The sequence below is a fragment of the Trachinotus anak genome, unplaced genomic scaffold (assembly GCF_046630095.1).
Source record: "Trachinotus anak isolate AG129_WGS33_773 ecotype Australia unplaced genomic scaffold, CSIRO_AGI_Tana_v1 ptg000002l, whole genome shotgun sequence".
NCBI classification, from domain to species: Eukaryota; Metazoa; Chordata; class Actinopteri; order Carangiformes; family Carangidae; genus Trachinotus; species Trachinotus anak.
In genome coordinates, this window is record NW_027273853.1 from 11,025,473 (window position 1) to 11,053,352 (window position 27,880).

The 27,880-nt window shown below is 40.6% G+C and overlaps 2 protein-coding genes across 3 annotated transcripts; both read left to right on the plus strand.

Moving 5' to 3' along the window:
• Positions 1-98: 98 nt before the first annotated feature.
• LOC139631843 (unconventional myosin-Va-like) lies at positions 99-16,058 on the plus strand. Of its 2 annotated transcripts, XM_071496453.1 has the most exons (40): positions 99-846; positions 1,228-1,338; positions 1,989-2,160; positions 2,353-2,497; positions 2,608-2,764; positions 2,845-2,988; positions 3,394-3,475; positions 3,609-3,716; positions 3,856-3,962; positions 4,104-4,369; positions 4,455-4,536; positions 4,620-4,760; positions 4,899-5,024; positions 5,557-5,640; positions 5,954-6,079; positions 6,271-6,368; positions 6,480-6,566; positions 6,668-6,776; positions 6,897-7,108; positions 7,201-7,357; positions 8,103-8,342; positions 8,482-8,730; positions 9,341-9,434; positions 9,524-9,666; positions 9,988-10,101; positions 10,309-10,443; positions 10,598-10,654; positions 10,844-11,071; positions 11,175-11,242; positions 11,505-11,579; positions 11,673-11,871; positions 12,308-12,401; positions 12,503-12,646; positions 12,767-12,921; positions 13,005-13,094; positions 13,191-13,341; positions 13,445-13,727; positions 14,587-14,761; positions 14,852-14,932; positions 15,120-16,058. In XM_071496453.1, exons 1-40 carry the CDS (start codon positions 820-822, stop codon positions 15,270-15,272), a joined length of 5,469 nt encoding a protein of 1,822 aa, XP_071352554.1. In that variant the 5' UTR covers positions 99-819; the 3' UTR covers positions 15,273-16,058. The 2 variants fall into 2 exon arrangements, with proteins under 2 accessions (XP_071352554.1, XP_071352563.1); XM_071496462.1 differs by lacking the exons at positions 99-846; positions 1,228-1,338; positions 1,989-2,160; ... (1 more) ...; positions 2,608-2,764; positions 2,845-2,988 and having other exon boundaries at positions 3,457-3,475; positions 3,641-3,716.
• Positions 16,059-17,326: 1,268 nt separating this feature from the next.
• myo5c (myosin VC) lies at positions 17,327-27,693 on the plus strand. The gene is made up of 40 exons (XM_071496495.1): positions 17,327-17,461; positions 17,837-17,947; positions 18,056-18,227; positions 18,321-18,465; positions 18,553-18,709; positions 18,871-19,014; positions 19,101-19,182; positions 19,346-19,453; positions 19,541-19,647; positions 19,752-20,017; positions 20,111-20,192; positions 20,286-20,426; positions 20,550-20,672; positions 20,801-20,884; positions 21,028-21,159; positions 21,295-21,392; positions 21,509-21,595; positions 21,678-21,789; positions 21,888-22,099; positions 22,198-22,363; positions 22,461-22,607; positions 22,688-22,852; positions 22,963-23,056; positions 23,155-23,218; positions 23,305-23,579; positions 23,679-23,742; positions 23,834-23,914; positions 24,031-24,211; positions 24,315-24,408; positions 24,514-24,577; positions 24,661-24,829; positions 24,926-25,010; positions 25,091-25,189; positions 25,362-25,516; positions 25,809-25,898; positions 26,015-26,165; positions 26,264-26,549; positions 26,628-26,802; positions 26,895-26,975; positions 27,058-27,693. The coding sequence occupies exons 1-40, from the start codon at positions 17,435-17,437 to the stop codon at positions 27,208-27,210; spliced, it is 5,229 nt and encodes a 1,742-aa protein (XP_071352596.1). The 5' UTR covers positions 17,327-17,434; the 3' UTR covers positions 27,211-27,693.
• The last annotated feature ends 187 nt before the right edge of the window (positions 27,694-27,880 follow it).

Sequence of the window (27,880 nt, forward strand, 5' to 3'; positions counted from 1 at the left end):
ACAGGAAATGTTATTGAAATACCAAAGAAGTGAATACAGTTTTCAGAAAAAATTGAGTGGAGATGAAGTACCTACCATACATTTCCATCTCATATGGAGCAAGCAGTGTAAAATAACGTTTAACAAATGAAGCTGTCAGTGTTCAGCTACTCAGAAAACGTAGTCTACTAGATGCAGTACTTCAGCAGGATCTTATCCAGGAAAGAAGAGAGGAGAATTATTTGACCCAGAACTGAAAGGGGACACTGAAAATTAAAGTATTAGGCTACGACATTTTAGTGCTCACTAATGAATAACACTATAAAAGAAGAGGATAATAGCTCTTAAAATGACTTGAACTGATATTGTGAACTTGCAATTTGAAAACACAAGGTGGCATTTAAACTCCTCACATTTGAAATCTCAGTAACTGGCTTTCTAGCTAATTAAAATGTATCTGCCCTTCCTGGAATTAATAATGCACTTTTTTTTTAATTATTATTATTTTTTTAACACGGCAGCATGTTGACAGCAGTATGCAATATGTTGGGGGAGAGGGTGGAGACCTCCTCCTCCTCCTCCTCCTCCTCCTCCTCAGGTCGGGTCAGTTGAAACGACCTAACTCGCCGCTGGGAGGCACGCACGACGCGCTGGCCGCTGACTGACAGCTGCTGTCGGCGGTTGAATCAGTTGGATCAGTCCCCCGGCGGAGCGCAGCGGTCCTTGGAGGGGAGCTCAGAAAAGTCCAGGTTTTACTGCTCTCGGAGCCCGTAGGATGCATAACCCCCCTCTCTGCGGGCAGGGGAAGTTTCTGAGGACTCACTGAGCGAGTTCAGAGACATGGCAGCCTCTGAACTTTACTCCAAGGTAGGTAGACGTGTTAACTTTGTTAGCCTGCGTCCGTTGTCCGGCTCCTTCAACGGTTTCCTTTAGCTAACCTCAGTCAACTCATCGTTAATTATATCCATCAACAATGGTGGTTTACTGGCGCCGGTCACTCACAGTTGTCCACTGAACAGCTTTTGGGTTTTTAAAAAACTTAATTTTTTGCTTTTTTTTCTGTCTGTTCCACTTAAAATACCCCGTATCCATTCACATTATACGCATGACTTCTGTCTGCTGACTTCAAGTTAGCATAACATTTTCTTAGGTACATGTCACTGCTGTTTTGCTGTAGATTTGTAAAAGACTGTTATTGTAGGTGCAGTGGTTGAATGGCTCTGACCCGGTCTCCCCTCTGTCCATCAGTATGCCCGTGTATGGCTCCCAGATGCAGCAGAAGTGTGGAAGTCAGCAGAGCTTATCAAAGATTACACTGCTGGCGACCTGACGCTGTCTCTGCAGCTGGAGGATGGCACGGTGAGGCAGGGAAAACACACACACACATACACACACACACAAATAGGCACTGAGGTGGAAATGGGTGTGTAATGTTCTGTGCCATGACCACATTTCTCTGGAAGAACACTGGCAATGGAGCCTCATAAATCTCTGTGCTGTGGGGTTATTTTAGGCAGCTTTTGATGTTTGGTAAAGGCACATAGATTCCCAGGCAAGACGAACCTTACATGTGCCCCTGTTTGCAACTCTGTCAATGTTTTAATATAAGAAGCCTATTTAAGATACTGGCTTCAGAATAGGTGGATTGTTGCATGAAAGGGTACAAATGGTGTGGTTCAAAAAAAAAAAAAATACTTAGTGCTGTTGCTACCTGCAGCTGTGCTCTCGAGTTTGGGCATGTACTTCAGGTATGGAAATAAGGCCAAGGTATTATCATGAGTGAACATGAACAAGGGAGGCACAGTGGTTTCTAAATTCCCTTTAACAGAATGTACAACTGATGCTAATATTTTTATGTTTAAACAGTTATTTGTGGTTGTTTTTGTTATTAGTCTTTTTCCACTGGTTTTGTTCATGGTTTTTGTATTTTTTTTTATAAAATGAAAGCAACTTACTACTTTCAGACTAATACTGTTGCTTCTTGAAGCTAATTTCTTGTGTATTTTTAGGAGGTGGAATATAAAATAGACCCCAAAACCAACAAGCTGCCACCACTAAGGAACCCCAACATCCTGGTGGGGGAAAATGATCTCACGTCTCTCAGCTACCTCCACGAGCCAGCAGTGCTGCACAATCTTAAAGTGCGCTTTATCGACTCCAAGTTGATTTACACATACTGTGGTAATGAGCCTCATCTCCTTTGACTCACACTATCACTGTCACTGTAGACTTTGGAGCCCTGGTCACTGTACATCTGACATAATCTACAGTACGTTATGCTGATTATTGTGGCACAGGTGCTCTTAAAGGAACACACACCAAATTGTATAATGGTGTTAAGTCTAACATAATTTTTCTCCTTGTGGTATTTAGGAATTGTCCTGGTTGCCATCAATCCCTATGAGACCCTGCATATCTATGAAGCTGACATCATCAACGCCTATAGTGGGCAGAACATGGGGGACATGGACCCCCATATATTTGCAGTGGCAGAGGAAGCATATAAACAGATGGCCAGGTTTTGACACTTTACATTTTAAAGCAAGTGAACTGTTCACTATCTTTAATGGTGATTATCTGTTTGTTTTAGCTGATATTTGGTCTGTGTGCTATCACATTTCCATGCAGGGATGAAAGAAACCAGTCCATCATAGTGAGTGGTGAGTCTGGGGCTGGCAAAACCGTCTCTGCTAAGTATGCTATGCGTTACTTTGCCACAGTCAGCTGTTCCTCCGGTGAGGCCAATGTTGAGGAGCGGGTCCTTGCCTCCAGCCCCATCATGGAGGTAACATTTGCCAGTGCAGGAAAATAGGACATAATCATTAAAAGATAAAGATTACTGATACATATATTTGTTTCATTTAGGCCCTTGGGAATGCCAAGACAACAAGGAATGACAACAGCAGTCGCTTTGGGAAGTACATTGAGATTGGGTTTGACAAGCAGCATGGTATAATTGGGGCTAACATGAGAACCTACTTACTGGAAAAGTCTAGAGTTGTGTTTCAGGTAATTTCATTGGTATGGATTCAACATGCATGTCTTTAGGTGACTGCCCTCAGTGTCTGAGAGTGGCTGTACTATCTCTCCATCTTCCATTTTTTAATCTTGCAGTTAATTGATTTAAAACATTTAATGCGTTGCTAAGTGTATCTTAACAGCGTATTAACAAACAACATAAACAACCCACAGTTTAGCCTGCCTGACCATTTACTCACAGAGATGTCAGTACATTAGGTTTTGTTAAACAAATCATTATTTTCGAGACAAAATCTGATGATTTCACTGTAGCAAAGCAGTTGGTGTTCATGCATGCATATAGAGTTGAGAAAGCTTTTAGTTTAACTGAGCGTATTTTTAGTATGTATGTTATTTACCTTGTTCCCCTTTTATATGTGTTTGCACTACTTTTAGGCCCATGGAGAAAGGAACTACCATATATTCTATCAGCTATGTGCATCTTCACATTTACCAGAGTTCAAACCCTTCAAGTTAGGTATGTGAGTCTCTGAAATATTATTTCTCATTTATCATGATTTAGGAATTATTAAAAAACCAAACAGCTACAATAGCAGTTTTGATAGAGCAGTCTGTGTCAGTAAAATATTTTGTATGATTAATTTTTGAAGGTTGTGCAGATGACTTCCACTTTACTAACCAGGGTCACAGCCCAGTCATAGATGGAGTGGATGATGCCAAAGAGATGTGCAATACCAGGAGAGCTTTCTCACTTTTAGGTGAGCGTTGGTTGCATTTCAATAAAGTTTGCATTTACAGCATATATTAAATAGACAATACTGTCCATATGTATTTTTGTTGCTGGATTACCTGACATGATTGATCATAATTTGTTGTTTTATTGTATTTTGATGGTAGGAATCAGTGACTGTGATCAAATGGAAATTTACCAAATTCTGGCAGCTATTCTCCACCTTAGTAATGTGGAGGTGAAAGATCAGTCAGCAGACAGAAGCAGCATCTCGGTAAATACTGACTACCCTTGGGCTCTACAAGAGAGCTCAGTATTTTTGTCTTGTATATTTGGTTAATTTTATGTCAGAATTCTGTATCAAGGATGTGTCTTTTCTTCTTGCATAAGACCATTATTGTTAATGTATTTCCAGCCAGATGATGTCCACCTGATGGTGTTTTGTGAGTTGATGGGAGTGCAGTGTGAAGAAATGGCCCACTGGTTATGTCACAGGAAACTCCAGACAACTACAGAAACCTATGTGAAGTCTGTCTCCAAAATAAATGCGGTCAATGGTCGAGATGCCCTTGCTAAACACATCTACTCCAGACTCTTTAGCTGGATTGTGGGAAGTATTAACAATGCCTTAAAGTCTGCAGCGAAACAACACTCATTCATTGGAGTGCTGGACATTTATGGGTATGTTGTTACCTGCTGATTTGTGGTTTTTCAATTTATGCTCCCCAGGTGACATGTTTTCATTTAAACATGGATTTTTCTTCAGGTTTGAAACATTTGATGTCAACAGCTTTGAACAGTTTTGCATCAATTATGCCAATGAGAAGCTTCAACAACAGTTCAACCTGGTGTGTGTCTTTTCCTGCTCAACATGGTCATTTTCTTGTCAAAAATGTACACATAAATCATTTTAAGCTATCACTCCATCCAGCATGTCTTCAAACTGGAGCAAGAGGAGTACATGAAAGAGGAGATCCCTTGGACATTGATTGACTTCTATGACAACCAGCCATGCATTAATCTCATTGAGGCCAAGCTAGGTGTCCTGGACCTACTGGATGAGGAATGCAGGGTAAAATGCCAGATTTACTTTTTTTCACCAAAAGTCTGTTCAGCTACTTTCCACTGGATGAATCTCCACCATGCTATGTTTAGAGGTTATGAGTAATGCTATGAGTAACTGATGTGTCAGCTCTTCCTGTTTCCACAGATGCCCAAAGGCTCAGATGACACATGGGCCCAGAAACTGTACAACACCCTCCTGAAGCAGAATGCTCACTTTGATAAACCCAGGTTATCAAATAGAGCTTTCATCATCCACCACTTTGCAGACAAGGTAGTTAGCTGCCCAGTAAACCACAGTTATGTCTCGTGCTGGGGTGGTATTGCATCACTGTGAAGTTTTCTTTGAGGAGTTTGTATGTTCTAGGTGTATATCTATGGATTTTCTTCAATCCATATGTGTACTGGTTTGGTGAATTGAGAACTGTAAATTTGTCGTAGGTGCAAATGTGCTTGTTTGTCTGTATGTGTTTACCCTTCAATAGACTGGCGACTGGTCCAGGATATAAACTGCACTTTCACTCAATGTGTGCTGGGATAGGCTCCAGCTGCCCCCTAGCACAGTACAAGCAGTGTGGAAGATGGATGGATGGATGGATTACTCATATTTTCTAGTAAAGAGTGAAGTGTGAAATTGTAAATAGTTTTTCTGCAAAGTCAGAATTCCATGCCTTCACCTCATATGTTTGACGATTCTGTTCATTTTTTAAGTGGGACTAATCCATCTTTTTCAGACTCTGGAGGATGAATATGACCTTTGCTCTTTAAGTCAAAGAACACTGTGTGACTTGGTTCTTTGTGCCTAGGTGGAGTACCAGTGTGAGGGCTTCCTGGAGAAAAACAAGGACACAGTCAATGAGGAGCAGATAAATGTACTGAAAAAGAGCAAGGTGAACTAGTTCATCAATTGTTCCCACATATCAGCCATTCTCAGTCAGTCAGTCTTTGTGTTGGTCATAGTAAGAAATACATTGTGTCATTTAATGTCAGCACCTCTTCTACTGCCAAGAAGCCAAAAGCAAATTACTGTTAAGTATTTTTGTGTTGTAAGTCTCCAGGCGCACGCCCTAGAATTGTTCAATCATAACTATTAGAGGAAATGCACCCACTGTTGAATTTTGGATGGGAAACACTGCCATCTGCTGGACAATAACAACTTTGTATTCTGCTCCTTTTGATATCTGGAAAAAATGATCTTTTCAGTTCGATTTGCTGCTGAAACTGTTTGAGGATGATGAAAAGGCAACAAGTTCCGCTGGCAAACTTACGAGCATCAGTGGAAGGGCTGGTCAGAGTCAGAGGGATAATAAGAAGACTGTTGGACTGCAGGTGAGAGCAGAAAAAGCAGGAAACATCACATTTGGTGGTGAAGGTTGATGGGATAAATAGCCACCAAAAATGGATAATGTCTAAATGATCAAAGTATTATATTGGACCTTTAAAATAAATGTTTAAAGACATTTTTACAATCCATGTGTTAACATACTTACTTACCAAGGCTTTGTTGTTGTTTTACTCAGTTTCGACAGTCTCTACATTTGCTGATGGGCACATTAAACGCTACGACTCCTCACTACGTACGCTGCATCAAGCCAAATGACCATAAAGCTCCATTCACGTGAGGAGGATGATTTCACTCTTCTGTTAAGTACAATTATCTGCAGCAAGCACAGATAAAAGAGTAGTACACTCATTTTTGTAAAAAGTGTTTGTATGTTATCTTTTAAAGCTTGGACCCTGTGAGGGCAGTGCAGCAGCTTCGGGCATGTGGCGTCCTGGAGACAATCCGAATCTCAGCAGCAGGTTTCCCGTCTAGGTAGCAACAGCAACTGTTACACAGGATCACGGGCAGTTGCTCACACAATTATGTTGTAAAAATTATCCATCTAACTTGTCTTATGTATATGAACATTGCAGATGGACCTATCAAGAATTCTTTAGTCGTTACCGGGTTCTCATGAAGCAAAAGGATGTTCTCTCGGATAGAAAACAGACATGCAAAAATATCCTGGAAAAACTTATAAAGGTGTGTCTGAATGGTATAAAACATTTCCATATTCTTAATAACAAAATAAATGTAACTTTCGCAGACCCACTAAAATATGATAGATTACACATGCCACTGTGTTTCCTGTTTTATATCTAGGACCAGGATAAGTATCAGTTTGGCAAAAACAAGATCTTCTTCAGGGCTGGTCAGGTGGCTTACCTGGAGAAGTTGCGTTCTGACAAGCTGCGCGTGGCTTGTGTCCGCATTCAGAAGACGATCCGCTGCTGGTTGGCACGCAAAAAGTACCTGAGGATGAAGGAATCTGCCATCACCATTCAGAGACATGTACGGGGCCACCAGGCACGCTGGTGAGTGGAGATTTTAAGCCACATCCAAATATGAAGGTTAGAGGCACTAGGAATTTCTCTAGCATATTTCTTACATTTTTTTTTTCTGTCAGTTATGTTAAGTTTCTGCGAAGAACCAGAGCAGCTGTTGTCATTCAACGGAACGTGCGTATGTGGGCAAATAGGAGACGCTACCAGCAGCAGCGCTCTGCAGCTATCACCATCCAGTGCTTCTTGAGGGCCTACATGGCTAGAGAGCAGTATTATAAGGTAATGCCCTACTTGATAAAAATGTGGAAGCCTTTGGCCTCCTTTATTGAAAAGTTTTGTAGTCAATATTACATTTTGCTAACACAACAAGGCAACATCAACATCAGGCTTGCTTGTTTTATGTAGTTTTAAATGAGTTTACTTATCCCATAGAGGAACTGGATTATTGATTTATTGCAATAACCACAGCTGGATTTCACAGGTGCCTCCAAAAAACAGGAATTCCCTCCTGAACCTATTATCAAAGAGTTCCTTGCTCAAAGGAAGTCCATATGTGCCAGGTTCCGGTATTAACATTGTTGAGGTAGTAAAGGCTTCTAGCAGCAGTACACAGAGTACGTTAGATTGTTTTGGAGTTCCTAAACCTTGATTGTTGTGGAAGATTCTTAATCATTAAGTCATATGAATAGAGACTGACAATATTCGTACTGAATTTGTTGACCTCAGATACACTTCAACACAGCGTCGCTTGGCAACAGCTTGGGTCTGTGTTTACTTCCTGTTAGCTGACATCATTCACATAGACTGCAGCAATAAATTAACCATGGCACATTTAGAACATTTGTGTCTGGAAGTGTGAAATGGTCTGGGAACAGATACGTATACTCATGTGTTAACACTTCTTATGTAAAAATTATCTTACCATCAAGTTTAAGAAAGAATCCATAATTTTGTACATAAAGCCCCTGGATGTCATTTCCATTTCACTTATAAACTTGATATTATATATTTACTTTTTTTACAGTTGATGTTTGAGCAAAAGGCTGTGGTCATCCAGAAGTGGGTGAAGGGCTGGTTGACCAGACAGAAATATAGACGCACCATGGCAGCTATTGTCCTGCTGCAGAGCTGTGTACGTCGCATGAGGGCCAAGAAGGAATTAAAGAAGCTGAAAGTGGAGGCTCGCTCTGTGGAGCACTTCAAGAAGCTCAACGTTGGCATGGAGAACAAGATTATGCAGTTGCAGCACAAGATAAATGAGCAGGTGATTATTGTGAGAGTATGGATGTCTAGTTTTGTCTGTGTTAATAGTTGTTTACTTTGGAAAAATGTTTGCTGGAGAAACATTGGGTCATTGGGAGTTGTATCACATGCACAGCATGTGTGTGTATCTCTCCCTGCAGCAAAAAGAAAACAGAGAGCTCACTGAGAGACTGAGTGCTGTGGAGAGGACCCAGACTATGGAGAGAGAGAGACAGAGCAGAGAGATTGAAAACCTACGTAGATCAGAGCAGGAGACCAGAGCCAAAGTAGGAACACTTCCGTCTCTACTGGAGCAGCTCTCCTTCCTTCAGCACGAGTTGGAAAACACTCGCAAAGAGAAAGATGACCTGGAAGAGCAGACAAAGGTCTACAAAGAGCAGACACAACAGGTAGGCCTACTACACAGTCATCTAAGTTTATCCAATTTGACTGCCTGGCAACTTCACTGGAATGTTCTACATGGTGCTTTTTCTTTAATAATCTGGGATGGTAAACAGTGAGGTCCAAAAGTCTGAGACCACTCATTAATGGGAAAGTGGTGTCAGACATTTGGACCCCACTGTACATAAGTACCTTCAGAGAGATTTAGGCCCTGTTCAGATCTGGCATTAACATGTGTCTTCAGTGATCCAATGACAAGTGGTCAGCTATGAGAGCGAGAGAGTGAGAGAGAGAGAGATTTTGTATGTATTGTAATTTTTGTATAACTTGTACTGCTGGTTGTAATAATGTAAAAATAAGTTTGCTTGGAAAGAATAGAACAGCCCTACATTTGGGTCTTAGGTTGCTACAAATCATCTATGGTGGCATGTGACGGACAATAGTGGGCTTTACTGGGCTGCATCTGATTTACAAAAATTTGTAATTTACAGTCTTTGGGCATTTGATGAACTTAGTAAGTTATTTTGCCTTGTTTCTGTTAGTTTCTAAATCCCAAAGATCCATAATGAGTGGCAATAAAGTCTGAGAACACATGGTTTTTCTTTTTCTTACAATCAGGTGGTAGAAGAGCTTAATATGAAGAACAGCTTGTTGAGCAGCGAGAAAGATGAACTGAACACGGTAATCCTTGAACAAGTCAGACAATTAACAGGTACTTAGCAGTTCACCTTATACCTTTGCAGTTGACCAGTAATAGCTAAATTCCGAATAAATAAATAACATTGAACTTTTTTGTTGCAGAGATTAAAACCAACGTTGAGAATACAAAACAGATGGAGAAGGACTTAGGTGAAGAACGCTCTCGCTACCAAAATCTGCTGAGTGAACACCTGCATCTGGAGGAGCGGCATAGAGATTTGAAAGAACAGATGGATCTCAGCTCTGTGAGGAACTTTATTTTGGCTTAGTTTTCAAATGGAAACATTAGTTGTCCTTTGATACCTGTTGATTCATAGATTTAAATAACATGGCTATTTCAAGATGCTGTCACAATCCAGAGTCACTTTATTTTATAGAAGTTCAATGGCCCTGAATTTTTTTTTCATGGTGATATTGACTTATTGAACATACTACCGCCAGTTGACAAAACCAAGAAAAAGGATCTATTACATTAGGAAAATGTTTCACATGATGGTACAAGTTTAAGCCTGGATATTTATTCTCCCTTTAACATGTTTTGTTATGTCTTTTTCACCCCTAACCAGAGTTCAAGACAATTTGGTCACAAGAGGACAGATTCCAATTACAGCAGTAACTCATCTGAGTTTAGTCAGAGCTTAGGCTCTACTGATGGAGAAGACAGCTCTATACAAACAGAGGTAATGTACTAAACCACACAGTATCATGGTGCATAATCGCAATTGTCACAAAGCGATACTCTTCCTAAAAAGTATCTTTCCACTCATTCCTTGGAACAGCCGTGGGAAGATTTTTCTGGCCTTGTGTGTTTTTATAATCCTATTAGTGCAGCATTCTAGTGAAGTTGTGGAGAGATTCATCAGTCAATGCTCGCTGTGTTATGTTAGGATGAGACCCAGCCCGCGGTGGACCTGTCTGTCCTTCTGAAGCTCCAGAGAAGAGTGAAGGAACTGGAGCAGGACAAACAGTCACTGTGGCAGCAGCTGGAGAAGAGAGAAGAAGCCCAACTAGAAAAAGCAAAAGTATGCACTGAAACACCAGTTATGTTTCTTGTTGGTGAAATGAAAAATTTACCAACAGATAGGAGTTTTGTATTAAAAAGCTATCAGTTATTTTTGCTGATATTTGTGGTTGAACGGTTGATATTTACATTATGTGTTTATTTTTCTAAAAAAGGAGGTGGAGGAACAGAGAACTGTTGGCAGAGCTGAACTAGATTTGGAAACACTGAAGGTATGACTTGGTCAGGTGGATACAAGCAAGATCTGTTCCGGCAGCCCGAAAACTAGCTGTCACCCCATTACTATTCCTGAGAACAGCTGTCTATGATAACTTGTCTTATTGAAACACTGAAAAGTGAAAAGAGACAAATTCATTCGTAGATGTTTGAATTTTTATGTTTCTCTAAATGTCTGAATTCAGCGGCAAGAATTGGAGTCTGAGAACAAGAAGTTGAAGCAGGATCTAAACGAGCTGCGAAAGTCTCTGACCAATGAGGATAGTGAACTGATGCCACCTGCCCCTGGTTCTCTGCCCTACAACATACTGCTAGAACAACTCAGCTCTTCCACTGAGGAGTTGGAGATGCGAAAAGAGGAGGTGCTGCTCCTTCGATCGCATATGGTCCGCCAAGAGGCTCTTAAGCATAAGGTGAGAAAGTAAATTGCATCTTTTGTGATTCATATTTGATAGTAGGATTCTTGTTTCAGACATTAATTAGAAAATAATTTACTCCATTTGTACTGACCTCTAGGATTCTGCACTGGGAGGAAGTGTGAAATTAGATCTCAGTGAAATTCCCTCATTTCAAGATGTTGACAGGTAAGACCAGTTCTACAGGGTTACTACAGGCTGACATGAGTTCATATAATACACAGTGCTGAGAAAAGTAATATAATGATTAATAATTCTAGGTTATACATCCAGTGGTTTACCAACATGCTTTCATGCTTTTTCTGATATGATCATGGAAAAATTATTAAATTGCATTGTACATGGTATTAAGAAATCTTAAATCTAACTTGGTGAGCTTGATTCTATCGGGAGTAATGTGCCATCTTTATGTTCTGATACTCCTCCTCAGATCCCCTAACATCCACACTCTGAATGAAGATGGAGAGCTGTGGCTGGCTTATGAAGGCTTGAAAGAGACCAACAGGTAATAAAGTAATATTCTGTCCTTCATTAATGCATTCAAGCTCATTTATGCCACATGGAATTGAATGCTATGTCGCCTCTCTCCATCCTCCAGGCTCTTGGAGTTACAGATGCAGGAGCAGGAACGGGTTCACGATGAGAAGTGTAGGAAGCTCCTTGAGGAGGTGAAGAAGTTGAGGGATGAAAAGGAGCAGCAGCAGAAGCTGTTGGTTCAGAGCCTCCACCTGCCTGAAGATGCCCGAATTGAGGCAGGCCTGAAGCATGAGATCACACGGCTCACCAGTGAGAACCTGGTGGGTCCTCTTGCTGGCTGTCCAGAAACTGAAGATCTGTCACTTTGCCTTTTATCAGTTTCTGTTATCATTTTCACAAAGCTCCTTCAAAATAAACAGTTAGGTGGCTCTGTCCGGTACAGGATCTGCACCTTTGGAAGTTACAGTTTTATGGTTAACTTTTTCAAATAAGATTAAAGTTAGTCATCCTTGAGAAGAAATTGTGTTATTTTATCAGCAAAGAAATTAAATTAACAAATTAATAGTAATATAGAAAACTCAAAGATTAATCAAAGCGTTTTAAGAATGTTGTCAATTGTCTCTACTGGCCAATAAGAATTTTCACCATGTTTCTATTTACTGATGTTTTAATTTCATAGTTTTAAAAATTCCTCAAGGCCATATATATAAGTGTTGTTTGACCTCACTGTAATCTCATATGTCTGAATACTTTTAGGAACTCATGGAGCAGCAAGAAAAACAAGACAAAATCATTCGCAAGTTGAAAAAGCAACTTAAATTTTACATGAAAAAAGTCGACGATTTTGAAGGTAATCCCATGGTGCTGACTGTTAACACAGTATATTTTCCAGATGATGATAGCACAGCATCAGTCCTGTCATTGTTCATGTTGTGTCCTTGCTGTGTTTAGCCGCCAATCAGCAAAGCGATAAAGCCTCCATGATCAATGCACCTGTCAGAGCAGTTCAAATCACCCGCAAGGAGAAAGAGTTCCAGGGTATGTTGGAGTACAAGGAGGGTGACGTGAGCCGCTTGCTTAAGAATCTGGTCATAGGTATGTTAAAGCTGTTTTGCTCAAGCAAATCATTTTCTGCTTAATATTTACACGCTAAGGTGTCTTCGTCGATAGAGGAAACATTATTTATTTGGCTTTGAAATGTTCTGATCTTCACAGATCTGAAGCCGCGTGGTGTAGCAGTCAGCTTCATTCCTGGGCTTCCAGCCTACATCCTCTTCATGTGCTTACGATATGCAGACAATGTGAATGATGAGCAGAGGGTCAGCAATCTGCTCAATACCACCATCAGCAGCATCAAAGGGGTCATTAAGGTGCAGTATATAACTATATAACTTTGATCTGTGTAAATAAAGTAACTCTTGAATTCACTTTTACACTGATTTTTTTTTTTCAGAGAAGAGGAAATGATGTTGAGGTAGTGTCTTTCTGGTTAGCCAACACATGCCGGTTAAGGCACTGTCTGAAGCAGTACAGCGGAGACGAGGTAAGCTTGAGAAGGTTTTGATGCCAGACTTCTGTTTACAGCTGGTCATGTCCCTTAATTAACCCTGGATGTCTATACAACCGGTGTTTACTGTAGGTCTTCACGACGCACAACACTGCTAAACAGAACGAGCACTGCTTGACCAACTTTGAACTGTCAGAGTACCAGCAGGTTTTTGGTGACCTAGCCATCCAAATCTACCGTCAGCTCATCAAATGCTTCGAGGACCTCCTGCAGCCCCTTATAGGTGAGGAGGCATAATCTTACTATACACAACAACAAAGAACTCTGACTATAACAGAAGAATATGAATTGTTTTTTTCCCCCCTCGATTTATGTGTTACGTGTAGTGGCAAGCATGCTGGAGCATGAGACAATCCAGGGAGTTCTAGGGTCCAAACCGACAGGCCTGAGGAAGAGGAGCTCCAGTTTCCCAGAGGAGGAGGCTGTTACAGTGGAAGTTCTCCTGCAGCGTCTTGGCCTCTTCCACACCACCATGAGTCAGCATGGAATGGACTCAGACCTCATTAAGCAGGTGGTAAAGCAGCTGTTTTACATCATCTGTGCGGTCACCCTCAACCACCTGCTGCTGAGGAAGGACATGTGCTCCTGGAGTAAAGGCCTGCAGATCAGGTACAGCAAAGAAGAAACATTGGCCATGATATTGTACTTTATGTAATTAAAGTAGAGGGGAAGTAGAGTATGGATTGGTGTTTTTTGGTCTCTGCTTACATCAAGCAAGCTTTCTCAGGTAATGTAAGACCGTCATTGTTGATTGGGATTGGGATTGCAGGAAATAAATAGGAATGATTTGAGTTCAACATGATTGGCATGATGAAAGCGCTGTAATTGAAGGATAGAATTTCATACGTTAAAAGATTCCCCCTAAAGTTTCACCTTTTATATAAAATTACAATGTTTAATCACTTAATACAGTACATACTGTATTCACATGTGTAAACAATTTTATGACATTGACAGTGAATGGAAAAATGATTTTATATAGGTTTTCCCAAAATTGTGCCTGACGTAAGTGGTATTTTGGAAAATTTGATATCTCTAACATTTCAAATAATGTTATGTGGAATTGAAGAAGGCACAACTGTATGATATGCATTTGTAATGACTGACCCACACACAGGTCAGTGGAATTAAAAAGTTGTAAGATTACACTGTTTGGCCTAATGAGGGTGCTGTGATTTAAAATAGAAAATTTAAACTCAGACATGATATGGATAGAAAGCAGTGGTCTAATTTTGAGTAGTAGGGCAATCCCTCCAGTACACGTGTTTTGAGGTAACTTTTTGATTTCAGTTTCGCAGACCCAGAACAAATTTGTTCTTGCATGAAAAAAAATAAGTGATTTGTCTGACAGGCCACGAAGTTCTGTCTGTTTGATGTTAACAAATACAGAACGAAAATGTTTGGTACCACTACCAAGGCAGCACCTCGATTTAATCTGAGTTGTTTCCCACAATGCCTCTGGCTTCAGGTACAATGTCTGGCAGTTGGAGGAGTGGCTGGCGGAGCGGGAGCTGGCTGACTGTGGTGCCAAGGAGACTCTGGAGCCACTTGTGCAGGCTGCGCAGCTTCTGCAGATCAAGAAGAAGACGGAGGCAGACGCCCAAGCTATCTGCACCATGTGTACTGCACTCACCACAGAACAGGTCCATTATCAGGAAAGGTTCAGCCCTCTTAATGTGTAGTCATAACATATTGCCAGTGTTTGATTATTGCTTATGTTTTTTTTTTGGCAGATTGTTAAAGTCTTGACATTGTACACTCCAGTGATCGAATTTGAAGAGCGAGTGTCAACCACTTTCATCACAACCATTAAAGTGAGTATCTGTAAAATTTTGGCAAGCCTGCAGTGCTCATTAATCTTATCATAAACCCCAAACTTTACAACTTCTATGACAGGATAAAGTGGGACTACTGTTCTTGTCACAAAACCCCAGTAGCTAACACCGTCAAACTTATTTTACCATTTCTCTTTTTTCATTTCATTTCGTTTTCACATTTTAGAGCCTTTTGAAAGACAGAGTCGAGTCATCCACTTTGATGATGGACGCCAAGAAGATCTTCTCTGTCAACCTCCCCTTCACACCCTCCTCTGTGGCCCTGGAGACCATCCAGATCCCTGCTAGCCTTAATCTGAGCTTCCTCACCCGCATCTAAACCAGTGACCTTTGACATTTACCCTTGTTCCCTGAGTTCTGTTTACCAGAGTAAAAACAAATAAGACTGTTTTTCACCAAAGTCTCTACCTTTTGTAATATTTTCACTGTCACTGATTATCATCTATCATCTCTTGCCACACCTGATGTTTGTTGGTACAGGTGTAGATACTATGTTGTGAATTCATGGTTTCTTTCATGGGTATGATTTTGCCTCCTGTTTTATATAAAACCAAGTAAGGAATTTTGACTTCACAACACAACACAACACAAAACATGTAAATATGAATTTGAGGGCTTTAGTGGACATAACTTTGACAAATTGCATAATCATGAGGAATTTTAAAAAAATAATTGTGCAACTATATGCATCAATTTAAATGTTGAAAATGTCTCGAGCTGAAATTCAGTAGAACTGTTTTATATTTATAACTTTATATTTCTAGAACTCCTAATATGGTATTTGTGTCAGGATAAGGTGGAGGAACAGAAAGTAATACAAGTATGCATTTAACCAGTCTGAATGCCACTGGTCATATTAAAGGCCAGCTTTTCAGTAAGATGGTTTGGTGTGTTTTTTGCAGATCAAACTAAGCGTTCTTCCAAAGCTGGGTCTGTGAACATCCAGGGAGTCCCCAAGAAATTTAGGAATATTTTAATTATGTTTTGTATCTCTCTACCTTGACACCAGCACTCACTGTTTTAAGTGCCTGATGCATACCAATGTAATAAGGTATAACACTGTATTTAATGGGAGTCACTCATGATATATATGAAATAAAGCAAAGCAAATAGCGATCTGCTCCCCAATTCTCATCTATTTTGGAGCAGAGCTACAGATTTTGGTTTAATCCAAAAGTCTTTAAAACAGCCTTGCCTGAGATACATGCAAAAGTAGTTGATCTCTGAAAGCATTGGGATTTAAAAATGTACAAGTGTCAGACTGATGTAACTAACCCTTGCCTTTCAGTCTGTAATATCTTAGAATTTACACACTCATCCTGTCCATCATTCCATCACTTCTCTGTATTTTGAAATGCTTAATATATGAAAATACCTAAAAGCATTAATGTTTAACCTCATGGCTTACCTTCAAAGATGTGCACACTAGGAATGTGTAAATGTGTTTGCCTGTAAAAGGCCTTTATAAAATTCAGTTTAGCAAATCCACTGATAATGTAGGTCAAGTTGGTCCAAGGTGGTGAAATATTTACTTTTTTCCATTTTTTATTTTTGTTTAACTACTTGTGGTGAAGCAGTGGCTGAACTGCCTTCATACATGGCGAGCAGGCTGAGATCTGTATCCGGTTTCCTTTGTTGTCAGAGTCCTTGATCAAACGAGCACACCCACTCTGTCGAGCCGCTGTCACAAGACGGGAGGGCGGGGTCATCCAGCCAAAGTCCCCAGCAGGTGAGCGACAACATGAGCGACAAGTACAAGCCATCCAGGAAGAGACCTGACAAACCTGGAATATCAGTGACGGGACTTTCAGAATAAAAGCCTATGTTTTTTTTTTAATTTACTTGAACATTAAACGATCCTTCACAGTTCTGCTTCGTAAGCTTTTCGCTCATGACCACTGAAAAGAAGCAATGTCTTCTCGACCCCACATCACAAGTCATGTGATGTGATTTACCCCTCTCTGATTGTTTGATTGTTAGTTTTTTTCCACAAGGGAAAATAAGCAAAGATTAGAAAAAACTAGTTTGTGTAAAATAAATATAATTGTCACTCTCTCATCCCCCTTCTCTTGACGTTTTATCTAGCCATCTCATGCCTTACTGATCAGTTAAAAAAAAAAAAGGGCACCAGCAAACAAATATCAGTTAAGTAAATGTATTAAAGCAATACATACAGATAAATTATAAATATACAATAAGAGGAGGAATGGATAAAATATCAGACGAGTACATAAAATTAATAACATATAAGTAATTTTGTATGTAGAAAAAATATTAAAAGAACAGGCTGTTTTAAAGACTCGTTTGAGTATTATTTTGAAAATTACAACCGGAAAAGGGATTTAATTTTGTGTAACTTGGCTCCGGTGACTGTTGCATAGTTGTGAGGGGTAGGAGGAAATTCGTTGGTAACCTGGTAAATTCAGTGGTACAACAGGTGAAATATAGAGACAAGAGGAGTTACAATAATAATGCACAATCATGGCTTTGTTGGAACTGTATACCGAGGTAAGAGGAAAACTCTCTGATGTTATTGCAGTAGACAGAATATTTACTAACTTACTAACTGAGACATATGGAAACTTTGTCAGAGCCTCGGCAAGGAGCTGGGATGTAGAGGAGGCTGTGTCCAAAGGAATTTAAAGTCTAAATGCTCAACTGTTTGCTTTTATTAAACTTATTAAATGTAAATCTTTATAATTTTATAACATAGTTCAGGATAAAAACCATTCTAACTTAGAAAAGAAAGTCCTCATATGTTTACCTAGTTCATTTTTACATAGCCGATTTCTTACATTTAAAGTGTTAAATGGTGTTTCATAATTTCTTTAGTAAAGTATTAATTATTTGTTATCCTGTCACCCTTGAAATCTTCTCCCTTAGTACAACAGGGTTTGGATTCCAGATGCAGAACATGTGTGGATGTCAGCTGAGATTAGGAGAGATTTCCATTTTGGAGATAATGTTCTTGATTTGCTTCTTGAAGATGGCACAGTAAGTAAAATGTGACTAATAAAACCATCACATGCAGCTGTAGTGGGTTTATGATGGCGAGTAACAACAGCTGACCTGAATCTTTTACATAACCTGTCACTGTGAAAGGAGCACTACTTCCCTGTCGACCCATCGAAACCACAACTCCCTCCTCTTCGCAACCCAGACATCTTGGTTGGGGAGAATGACCTCACTGCTCTCAGCTACCTCCATGAACCTGCTGTTCTGCACAACCTCAAAGTGCGATTTGTGGAGTCCAGAATCATCTATACCTACTGTGGTACAGTTGCACTGAACTATATCCAAGCACTGAGGTGTAGGCTGCTGGCAGTTTGTGCTTTTGGCTCAACCGCTGTTGTTTCCTCATTTTCAGGTATCATACTGGTGGCTGTAAATCCCTACAAACAGCTCCCTATCTATGGAGATGCAATCATTCATGCCTACTCAGGCCAGAACATGGGAGACATGGACCCTCATATATTTGCAGTGGCAGAAGAGGCTTACAAACAGATGGCCAGGTAGGCTAAATAAGACCTCAAATAGTCATATAAAGTAGAACATACAGTGTGGTTATATCACTGTATTACACCCTTTTTCTTTCTCAGAAACCACAAGAACCAGTCTATTATTGTCAGTGGTGAATCTGGAGCTGGTAAAACAGTGTCTGCTCGATATGCTATGAGGTACTTTGCTGTTGTAAGCAAATCTGGCAGCAAGACCAGGGTTGAAGACAAAGTCCTGGCATCCAATCCAATAACAGAGGTATGATTTTACAGGAGCCCTACTCTAAAGGACCCACATAGCTGTTCTTTCCAGGAACCATTAAACTAAAAGGCTTCCATTTTTAAGAGCCCATTGTCAAATTAAGATGACTGATAATATCTGATAATCGGAAAAGAAATTTAAAATAAGTTTTGTCTCAGGCAATAGGAAACGCAAAGACCACCAGGAATGACAACAGCAGCCGATTTGGGAAATACACGGAGATCAGCTTTGACAGGAAGTACCGGATCATCGGAGCAAACATGAGGACCTACCTGTTAGAGAAATCCAGAGTAGTTTTTCAGGTACACGAATTGAGGATGTGGCTGAGTGTTATTTTATTTCTTATACCTGATCCATAATAATGATTTTTTTTGTTTGTTTTATTCAGGCAGACAATGAGAGGAACTATCACATTTTCTACCAGATGTGTTCCTGTGCTCACCTGCCAGAGTTCAAGAACCTGAGACTGTGTAAGTGTCAGTACTTAAGGTTTGCACTGCATGTTTGAGATGGAGCTTTTACTGCTTTATTGCTGTGGTGATTCATCTGATCCACTTAGAAGAGACATCTAAGTCTTAGAGTTGGGTTGTTTTACTGTAAGTCTGCTTCACAATTTGTTCCTTTTACCTGCAGTGAGTGCTGATAATTTCCAGTACACCTGCATGGGAGGTGACATCACTATTGAAGGTATAGATGACAAGAAAGACTTGGAAGAGACTCGCCGGACCTTCTCACTGCTGGGTAAAAAGCGCTTCAGCTGTCAGGCTATAACTTGCTTTTAGTGTGACTTTTTGTGTTAGCTTTACCTCCCTCTCTTTGCACCTGCAGGGTTGAAGGAGGATTTTCAATCAGATGTTTTCAGAGTTTTGGCTGCCATTCTGCATTTGGGAAATGTGGAGATCAGAAACTCAGGAGAGGACAAATCATCAGTTAGCGTGAGTCCTGGCTACCCAAGCGTTAAATTGCTTTTTTGTGTGCAAGGTTAGAACTTCAAACATTAACCAGGTTAAACACAAAACTTCATTTTTATATCTTCCAGCCCGGTGATCCACATCTGGCAGTCTTCTGTGAGTTGCTGGGTGTGAGCGCAGAGGGGTTGGTGCGTTGGTTGTGCCATCGGAGGATCGTTCTGGTGGCTGAGACGGTGGTGAAGCCAGTGCCTAAGGGGCGCGCAGTAAATGCCAGAGATGCCCTTGCCAAGCAGATCTACTCCCATCTATTTGACTGTATTATTAACAGGATAAATGCAGCACTACAGGTCCCAGGAAAGCAACATGCTTTCATAGGTGTTCTGGATATTTATGGGTAATGCAGATACGACACATTTTTCTTCAGCTTTTTGATATATTCAGGTCTTTTTTGCCGTTTTTGACATGAATTGATGCCCTGTGTCCTCAGCTTTGAAACATTTGAGATCAACAGCTTTGAACAGTTTTGTATCAACTATGCAAATGAAAAGCTTCAACAGCAGTTTAACCTGGTATGTAACGCCATCAACCAAAATCCATGCAAAACACTGCACACACTTCTTTATCAACTCGTATGACTATTCGGCCGTGTCTCTTATTTTCAGCATGTGTTCAAGCTGGAGCAAGAGGAGTACATGAAAGAGGGCATCCCGTGGACACTGATAGATTTCTATGACAACCAGCCGGTCATTGACCTAATTGAAGCAAAGATGGGGATCCTTGACTTGCTTGATGAAGAATGTTTGGTAAGATTGAATGCCCGTGATTTGGACTTCTACAGTTACATTTTTCAGTTCTGTGTTTTTATTTTTTCTTGACTGTTTTATTCATTGCTGTCCCTCCTCTACACACATCCCTTTACTGCACAGTTTCCTCAGGGCACTGACAAAAGCTGGCTGCAAAAGCTGTACAACTACCTCGACACCAGTCCTCTGTTTGAGAAGCCCAGGTTATCAAATGAGGCTTTTGTGATACAACACTTTGCAGACAAGGTGGAGTCTATTGACCCTTACCTGCATGAGTGTGTGCAGAAAATATTTCTACTGTTATTTATAATTAATGCTTTTGGATTCCCAGCAGATGTCTTTTTTAAACTATGTCAGCCTATTTCCTTTAACAGGTGGAGTATCAGTGCAGAGGTTTTCTTGAAAAGAACAGAGACACTCTCTATGAAGAACTGGTGGACATTATGAGAGACAGTAAGGTAATCAAAGGCCCTATTTGATTTTGGTTATTCATATTTTAATACACCAAATCAGAGTTTCTGTATTATTCAAAACGAGGTTCCATGCGGTGTTGTTTCTTTTCTCATTTTAACATATTTCTCCTGATTGCAACTGTTATCAGCTTCCTTTCCTGGCCAACTTTTTCCAAGAGGAGGAGCAAAGCACTGTGACTAGTAAAGGTGTCAAAGTGAGACCCGCCAGGCCTGGGGTGAAACCAGCCAATAAACAGCTGAGAACCTCTGTGGGAGATAAGGTGAAAATGTTTACTCTGTCACTGCTCACTGGAGATTATTGACACTCCAAACCTGAGTTTGAACGTGGGTATAGAATACAACTGAGTTTGTATTTTGCATTTAGTCTTTCTAATGAGCTGTGTTGTCAAATGTAGTTTCGCAGCTCCCTCTCCTTACTGATGGAAACACTGAATGCTACCACCCCACACTATGTGCGCTGCATTAAGCCAAACGATGAAAAACTCCCCTTTGAGTGAGTACTAATGACACTATGACTGAAAGGATCTACTCTGTTTGTTTGAATGATTTCTGAATCATTTGCATATGTTTGTATTTTTGGTTTAAGTGAGTGCTTGCTTGTATTTTAAGATATGACTCCAGGAGGGTGGTGCAGCAGCTGCGAGCCTGTGGAGTCCTTGAAACTATTCGTATCAGTGCACAGAGCTATCCATCCAGGTGATTCTCTACTGCGTGACTCTATTAACCAAAAATATCTTCCTGGCTGTGTTGTGATGAAGAACATGCTCCTTGTTTGCAGGTGGACATACATTGAGTTTTACAGCCGTTACAGTATCCTGATGTCACATCAGGAGACAGACCTCACTGACAAGAAACAGACCTGCAAGAACGTGCTGCAGAGGTTGATTCAGGTTAGCTGTCTCTTTAAAATCCACCAATACAACATTGTCATGCATTATTTCACAATCCATGTTTGTGTATCACTTCGGCCTCATGGCTTGATCTCCAGGACCCCAACCAGTACAAGTTTGGTCGGACAAAGATCTTCTTTCGAGCTGGTCAGGTAGCTTATCTAGAGAAGCTGCGTCTGGACCGACTTCGAGGAGCCTGCATAACCATCCAGAAACATGTCCGTGGGTGGAGCCAGAGGAGGAAGTACCTGCGCATTAGAGAGGCAGCCATCATCATCCAAGAGTACATCCGTGGAAAGAGGACAATCCGGTTAGACGCTTCGATAACAATGTTGTTATTCTGAATTTCCTTTTGTATCAACTAGGATTTTGACACTATACCTTCTTGTTTTCTTTATAAACCTCCAGTAAAACAGTGAGTGCTGCGACACTGAAGCAGGGCTGGGCAGCAATTGTGATCCAGAGACACTGGAGAGGTTACCGCATGAGACAGATCTACCAGGTAGTCCACCTGGCTTCTGTTACCATCCAGGCCTTCACACGAGGTTGGATGGCCCGTAAACAGTTCAAGAAGGTCAGTAATTGATCATTAATTAATCATTCAGTATGATGAAAATAAAAAATGTCATCACATGAGATTTATGCCCTACCATCTGTTTGTTACCTGTCAGATGATGAAGGAGCACAAAGCCCTGGTTCTCCAGAAGTATGCCAGAGCATGGCTGGCTCGACGGCGATTTCAAACCATGCGGCGGCTGGTGCTTAATGTCCAGCTTTCATACAGAGTGCAGCAGCTCAGAAAGAAGATTGAAGAGCAGGTAAAGATGCTTCCAAAGTTCTATTAGCAGCGGCTTTTATGTGGAAGACATACCATATGTGAATTCCTGTAACCTTACAGAGTAAGGAGAACTGTGGGTTGGTAGAAAGACTGACCAGCTTGGCCAACAGCCACTCTCAAACTGTGGACAGACTTCAGGGTCTGGAGGCACAGCTGGAAAAAACAACCAGCCAGAAGGCGTCTTTGGAAGCAAGAGAGAAGAAAGTGAAAGAAGATGCTACTCAGGTCATGCCAAACATTTGATACAGTTGTTGGTGTCTTTGCAGCTTTTTGTTTGCTGATGAAGCTGAAGTTATGAGCCCTTTAAGAAAAACATATTTTTATTCTCACTTTAGACAATTGCGCAGCTTCAAAAGGATATAGGAGTACTAACCCTTGAAAAGCAGAACTTGGAGAAAAAGTTTGAAGCTTCCACCAAAGAGGCCAAAGGTAATAGGAGTAAATATCCCTTGGTTTGCTGCTTATTTTACAACTCTGTTTATAGTAATTTTTCTGACCAGTTTATGGCTGATTTTACACACCTGCAGAGAGCTTTGATCAAATAAAAAGTAATCTTCTGGACGAGAAAGAAAATGAAGCGAGACTTAGAAAGTAAGTGCAATCTAGTTTTTTTTTCAGCCAATGCAAATTTTGGCTTGTTCAGTTATTCTGATTGTTGACGAGAGTATTCTTGGCAGGATTGCAGAGAACAACACTGAGATCCAGAGACAGGATCATGAGAAGGAGGTGCAAGCTCTGAAAGAGGAGATTAAGAGACTGAAAGAGGAGAGAGTCAGTCTGCACAGAAAGATAGAGGAGGGGGGCCAGGCGAACTCTGACCTGCAGGAACAAGTCATCCAGCTCACCAAGCACGTCAAGGCCATTCCTGAGCTGCGCAGAGATCTGAGCAACCTGCAGAATCAGAGAAACAACATGGACCGAAAGATGAAGCAACAGTCAGAACAAGCAAGAGGTACAAGACTTTTTCCATATTCAGTGAACCTTATTTAGAAATATGATACGACCTCATGTCAGAAAACTGGTGAAGTAATCCCTGAATATTTTTCTGCAGCTAAAATGAGTGAGATTACGAGACAACTTCTTGGTGGTGTCGTTGAAGAGGAGGTTCTTTTAGGGTAATCCAAATATTTTAGCTTTTTGCTTTCTCTCATGTAGTTATTCTACAGCCCGTGTAGACATTGGATCTCACGCATTGTTTCTCTGAAGGCTAACTCCAGATGACTCTGAGAAGATTTATGAAGTTGAAGATTTTCTGACGGCCTTTGAAGGCCTGCACAAAGCTACCAGGTCTATATCTTTGCTGTCAATAGCAGTGCTTCCACTTAATTTTATGGAGTGTTGGATCTGTCTGACAAATCTGCATACACTTGACCCTGTTAACATAATTCCACCTTTGATGGCAGAATACTGGAAAACCACCAGAGGGAGCAGAAGGAAAGCTATGAGACCCAACTGGAAGGCTTGCAATTGAAAGTGGACCACCTTAAAAATGAGAACAGCAAGCTGCAAAACCTGTTCCAGGAGAAAAGTAGTGTCAATGAGAATATTCGTCAGGAACTGTCCAGGCTCAGCAGTGAGAATTCAGTACGTTGTTGGATGATTGATTGATTCCATATTTAATTTCTTAGTATAGATGATGTGCCGAAGTACCGTGATTGTACTTTCCCTTATTTGATGTGATCCACAGGTTATACCAGAGCTGAAACTTCAGGTTTCAGAGCTGCAGAGACAAAAACAAGAATTGGAGGTCCATGTCGAGGAGCAGAACCGAGAGTTAGCAGGTAGATCTGAGCATTTTCTTTCTCCAAGAATTTCAAGGCCTTTTTTTCAGATTAGTATATTTACTTGTTCTCTTGTTATTTTTTCTTTTCCATGTCATCTAAAAGAAAAAACTGAGGAGATCACCAACATTCTTCAAAGGGAAATTGAAGAAGAGCGCTCACAACGCAGGTAATATCCTCAGATTGGAGTCTGTTCTTGATTAAAGATGGGATGGTCATTTCTGAGTCTGCCTGATTTTTGCTTCTTTATAGACACTTTGAGGAGAAAGCTGAAGAGCTGGAGGAGGTGAAGAGGGAGATTCAAGGCCATGTAGAGGAGCTTGAAGAGGAGAATAATCACTTGAAGAGACAGCATCTGATGCAGAGTGAAGCCAAGAGCAAACTGAGAGAGGAGACCTCACGGTTAACTGCTGAGAACATGGTACGCATATAAATACAAAAGGTTGAGGGTTACAGAGGGTGCGAATGCATCTGTTGTCTTTAATAAAGACTGTAACAAATTTTTCTTTTCTTCTAGGACTTTGAAGAGCAGCTCGACCAGAAAGACAGATTAATAAAGAAACTCCAGAATCATATAAAGAGCCTTGAGACATCACAGAAAGGTGGCATTGTGGGTTGTAGGTGTGGATTGTCAAGGAAATCGAACTTCTCCATGTTAATCACCTCATTGTTTCTCACACAGCCAAGCAAACGTCTGCACCTGCTATTCCTAAAGACTACCTCGGCATGTTGGAGTACAAGAGAGAGGACGAACCTAGGCTCATTCAAAACATCATTCTGGGTATTCTTCCTCTGTACTATTTATATAATATGGTCACATTGCCTTTCTTCCAGTGCTGGCATAGACTGGATCCTCTGTGAGTTTGAGCAGGAATAAGCAGACAGCTATAATAAGAACAGAATGAAGAATTAAATACATATCCTCCTTCAAACATGTCACAATCTGCCCACAGACCTGAAGCCCAAGGGTGTGGTGGTCAACATGATCCCGGGTCTGCCAGCGTACATCCTCTTCATGTGTATCCGCCATGCTGACTACCTGAACGATGAAGCCAAACTCAAGTCTCTAATGAATGCAATCATCGGTGCTGTCAAAAAGGTCATCGTGGTAAGGTTAATTATAAGTCTGTTAGCCTTTATCCGCCAAATGAAGAGTAAATATTGTATTAATCATGACCATGTCATATTACTGTGTAGTAATTTGTCAGCAGTTTAGTTTGCTCTTGTAATTTGATTTTGAGATATTGTTGATCTCAGAAGGATAAAAGGCGGAAAGAAAAGTAAAAATGTACAAGTCGCATAAATAAAATAAAGTGTCACATTTTTAAACAATTTGAAAAATTATATAACTGAGATGCTGAAAATAAATGAAAAGCTCAGCTGCCATTTTTGTATTTCAGAGTCACCACAAAGACTTGGAGTCTCTGTCCTTCTGGCTCGCAAACATGTACCAGCTGCTCAACTGTCTGAAGCAGTACAGCGGAGAGGAGGTCTGGATCTGCTGTATTTAACTTGGTTGTACTGTTATATGGTTTTAGTCTCTCATATGCAACAGCAGGCATATTTTGTTCATATATTATTTTGTTTTTCTGTGTGTTCACTAAAGGAGTTCATGAAACAGAACACTCCCCGTCAGAAAAAGAACTGCCTTCAGAATTTTGATTTGTCAGAACACAGACAGATTCTCAGCGACCTGGCCATCCACATCTACCATCAGTTTATCACGGTCATGGAAAAGGCCCTCACTCCTGAAATTGGTATTTTCCACAGTCTATTACTATCACATGCAGATTATGATGGTGGTTAACCTTTATAAACGCCTTAAAATGTGCTTCTTTACTGTACTGCCCTCCAGTGCCTGGTATGTTGGAGCACGAGAGTTTACAGGGGATTTCTAGCATGAAGCCGACAGGATTCAGGAAGCGTTCCAGCAGCATCTATGAGGACTTGGAGACCTACACCATCTCCTCCATCATTCAGCAGCTCAGTGTCTTCCACTCCACCATGACCCAGCATGGCATGGAGCAGGGCCTCATCAAACAGGCTGTCAAACAACTGTTCTTCCTGGTGGGTGCGACCACCCTCAACAACATCATGCTCCGCAAGGATATGTGTTCCTGCAGGAAGGGAATGCAAATCAGGTCTGGCTTCACTTTTGTAATATTTGAATTACAGACAAAAAAAAAAAGTTCCGTGTCATAGCGTCTTTGTTCCTTTAGGTGTAACATCAGTTACCTGGAGGAGTGGCTGAAGGAGAAGGAACTACAAAGCTCTAATGCTATTGACACTCTGAGGCCATTGTCTCAGGCTGCCTGGCTGCTGCAAGTCAACAAGTCCACAGATGATGACGCCAAGGAGATCACTGAAGTATGCACTGAACTCAACCCTGTTCAGGTACTTTATTCAGTCCCATATTATGCTCATTTTGATATAAAAAAAACTCCACCATCACAGTCAAGTGAAACAAAACTCTTTTGTATTTGTAGATTGTCAAGATTTTGAATTCATACACACCCATTGACGATTTTGAGAAAAGGGTGTCGTCATCATTTGTCCGCAAAGTTCAGGTGAGATCTGTTGTAAATTTTCAAATTTTAATGCAATGAGTCTTACTTGCACTTCACTAAATGTGCCGTGCTCTCTTCTCAGTCATTACTACAAGATCGTGAAGGGTCCACACAGCTGATGCTGGACACAGACTATCGTTTCCAGGTTATGTTTCCTTTCTGCTGGTCCTCGCAGGCTCTGGAGCTGCTGCAGGTCCCGAGCAGTCTTCATCTGGGCTTTCTGACCAGAATCTGACACAGCCGGCCTTTAGCCTTTCACTCCACATGACTGACTCAGAGCCCAGTAGCCAATGGCTGCATGCTATTGTATATATAAATATGTAGACACTTTTAATAAAGAATGTACACCACATATTTAAATTGTGTAGGGCCATAGTCAGCGTTTAAGAAAGGTAATATCTCCCTAATGCATGGTCGATTAATCAATTAGGTGGTCAAATAGAAAGTTTACTGGCAGTTATTTTGGTAACGTTTTCCCTTTTTTACATTAATTGTAAACTGAATGTCTTTGGATTCTTGAGTATTGGTCAAATAGAACGATATGTCTGAAGACAGCAGTTTGGACTCTGAGAAACTGCGATGACAAATAGTTTCATTTAATATAGTTTAATTGATAGTGAAAATAATCACCCTGAATTTTATTAACAAACATCAAGGTCTCAATGCAGTTTCAAAGCCTTCTTCACACTGCTGTGAATAAAGTTCTGGTGGGGAAACAGTTGCCTTAAAAGTAGTCAAATTAATATATATTGATTCTAACAGACAGTGTGATGAGACTATTTTCATATTTTCTCAGAACAAAACCGCATTGTCCTCATTTGTAACTATGGTCCTGATAAAATGTGAAAGTGTAATCAATAAAACTCTGCAGTATTTTGAGTCATTCCTTCACTCACATTTCTTCA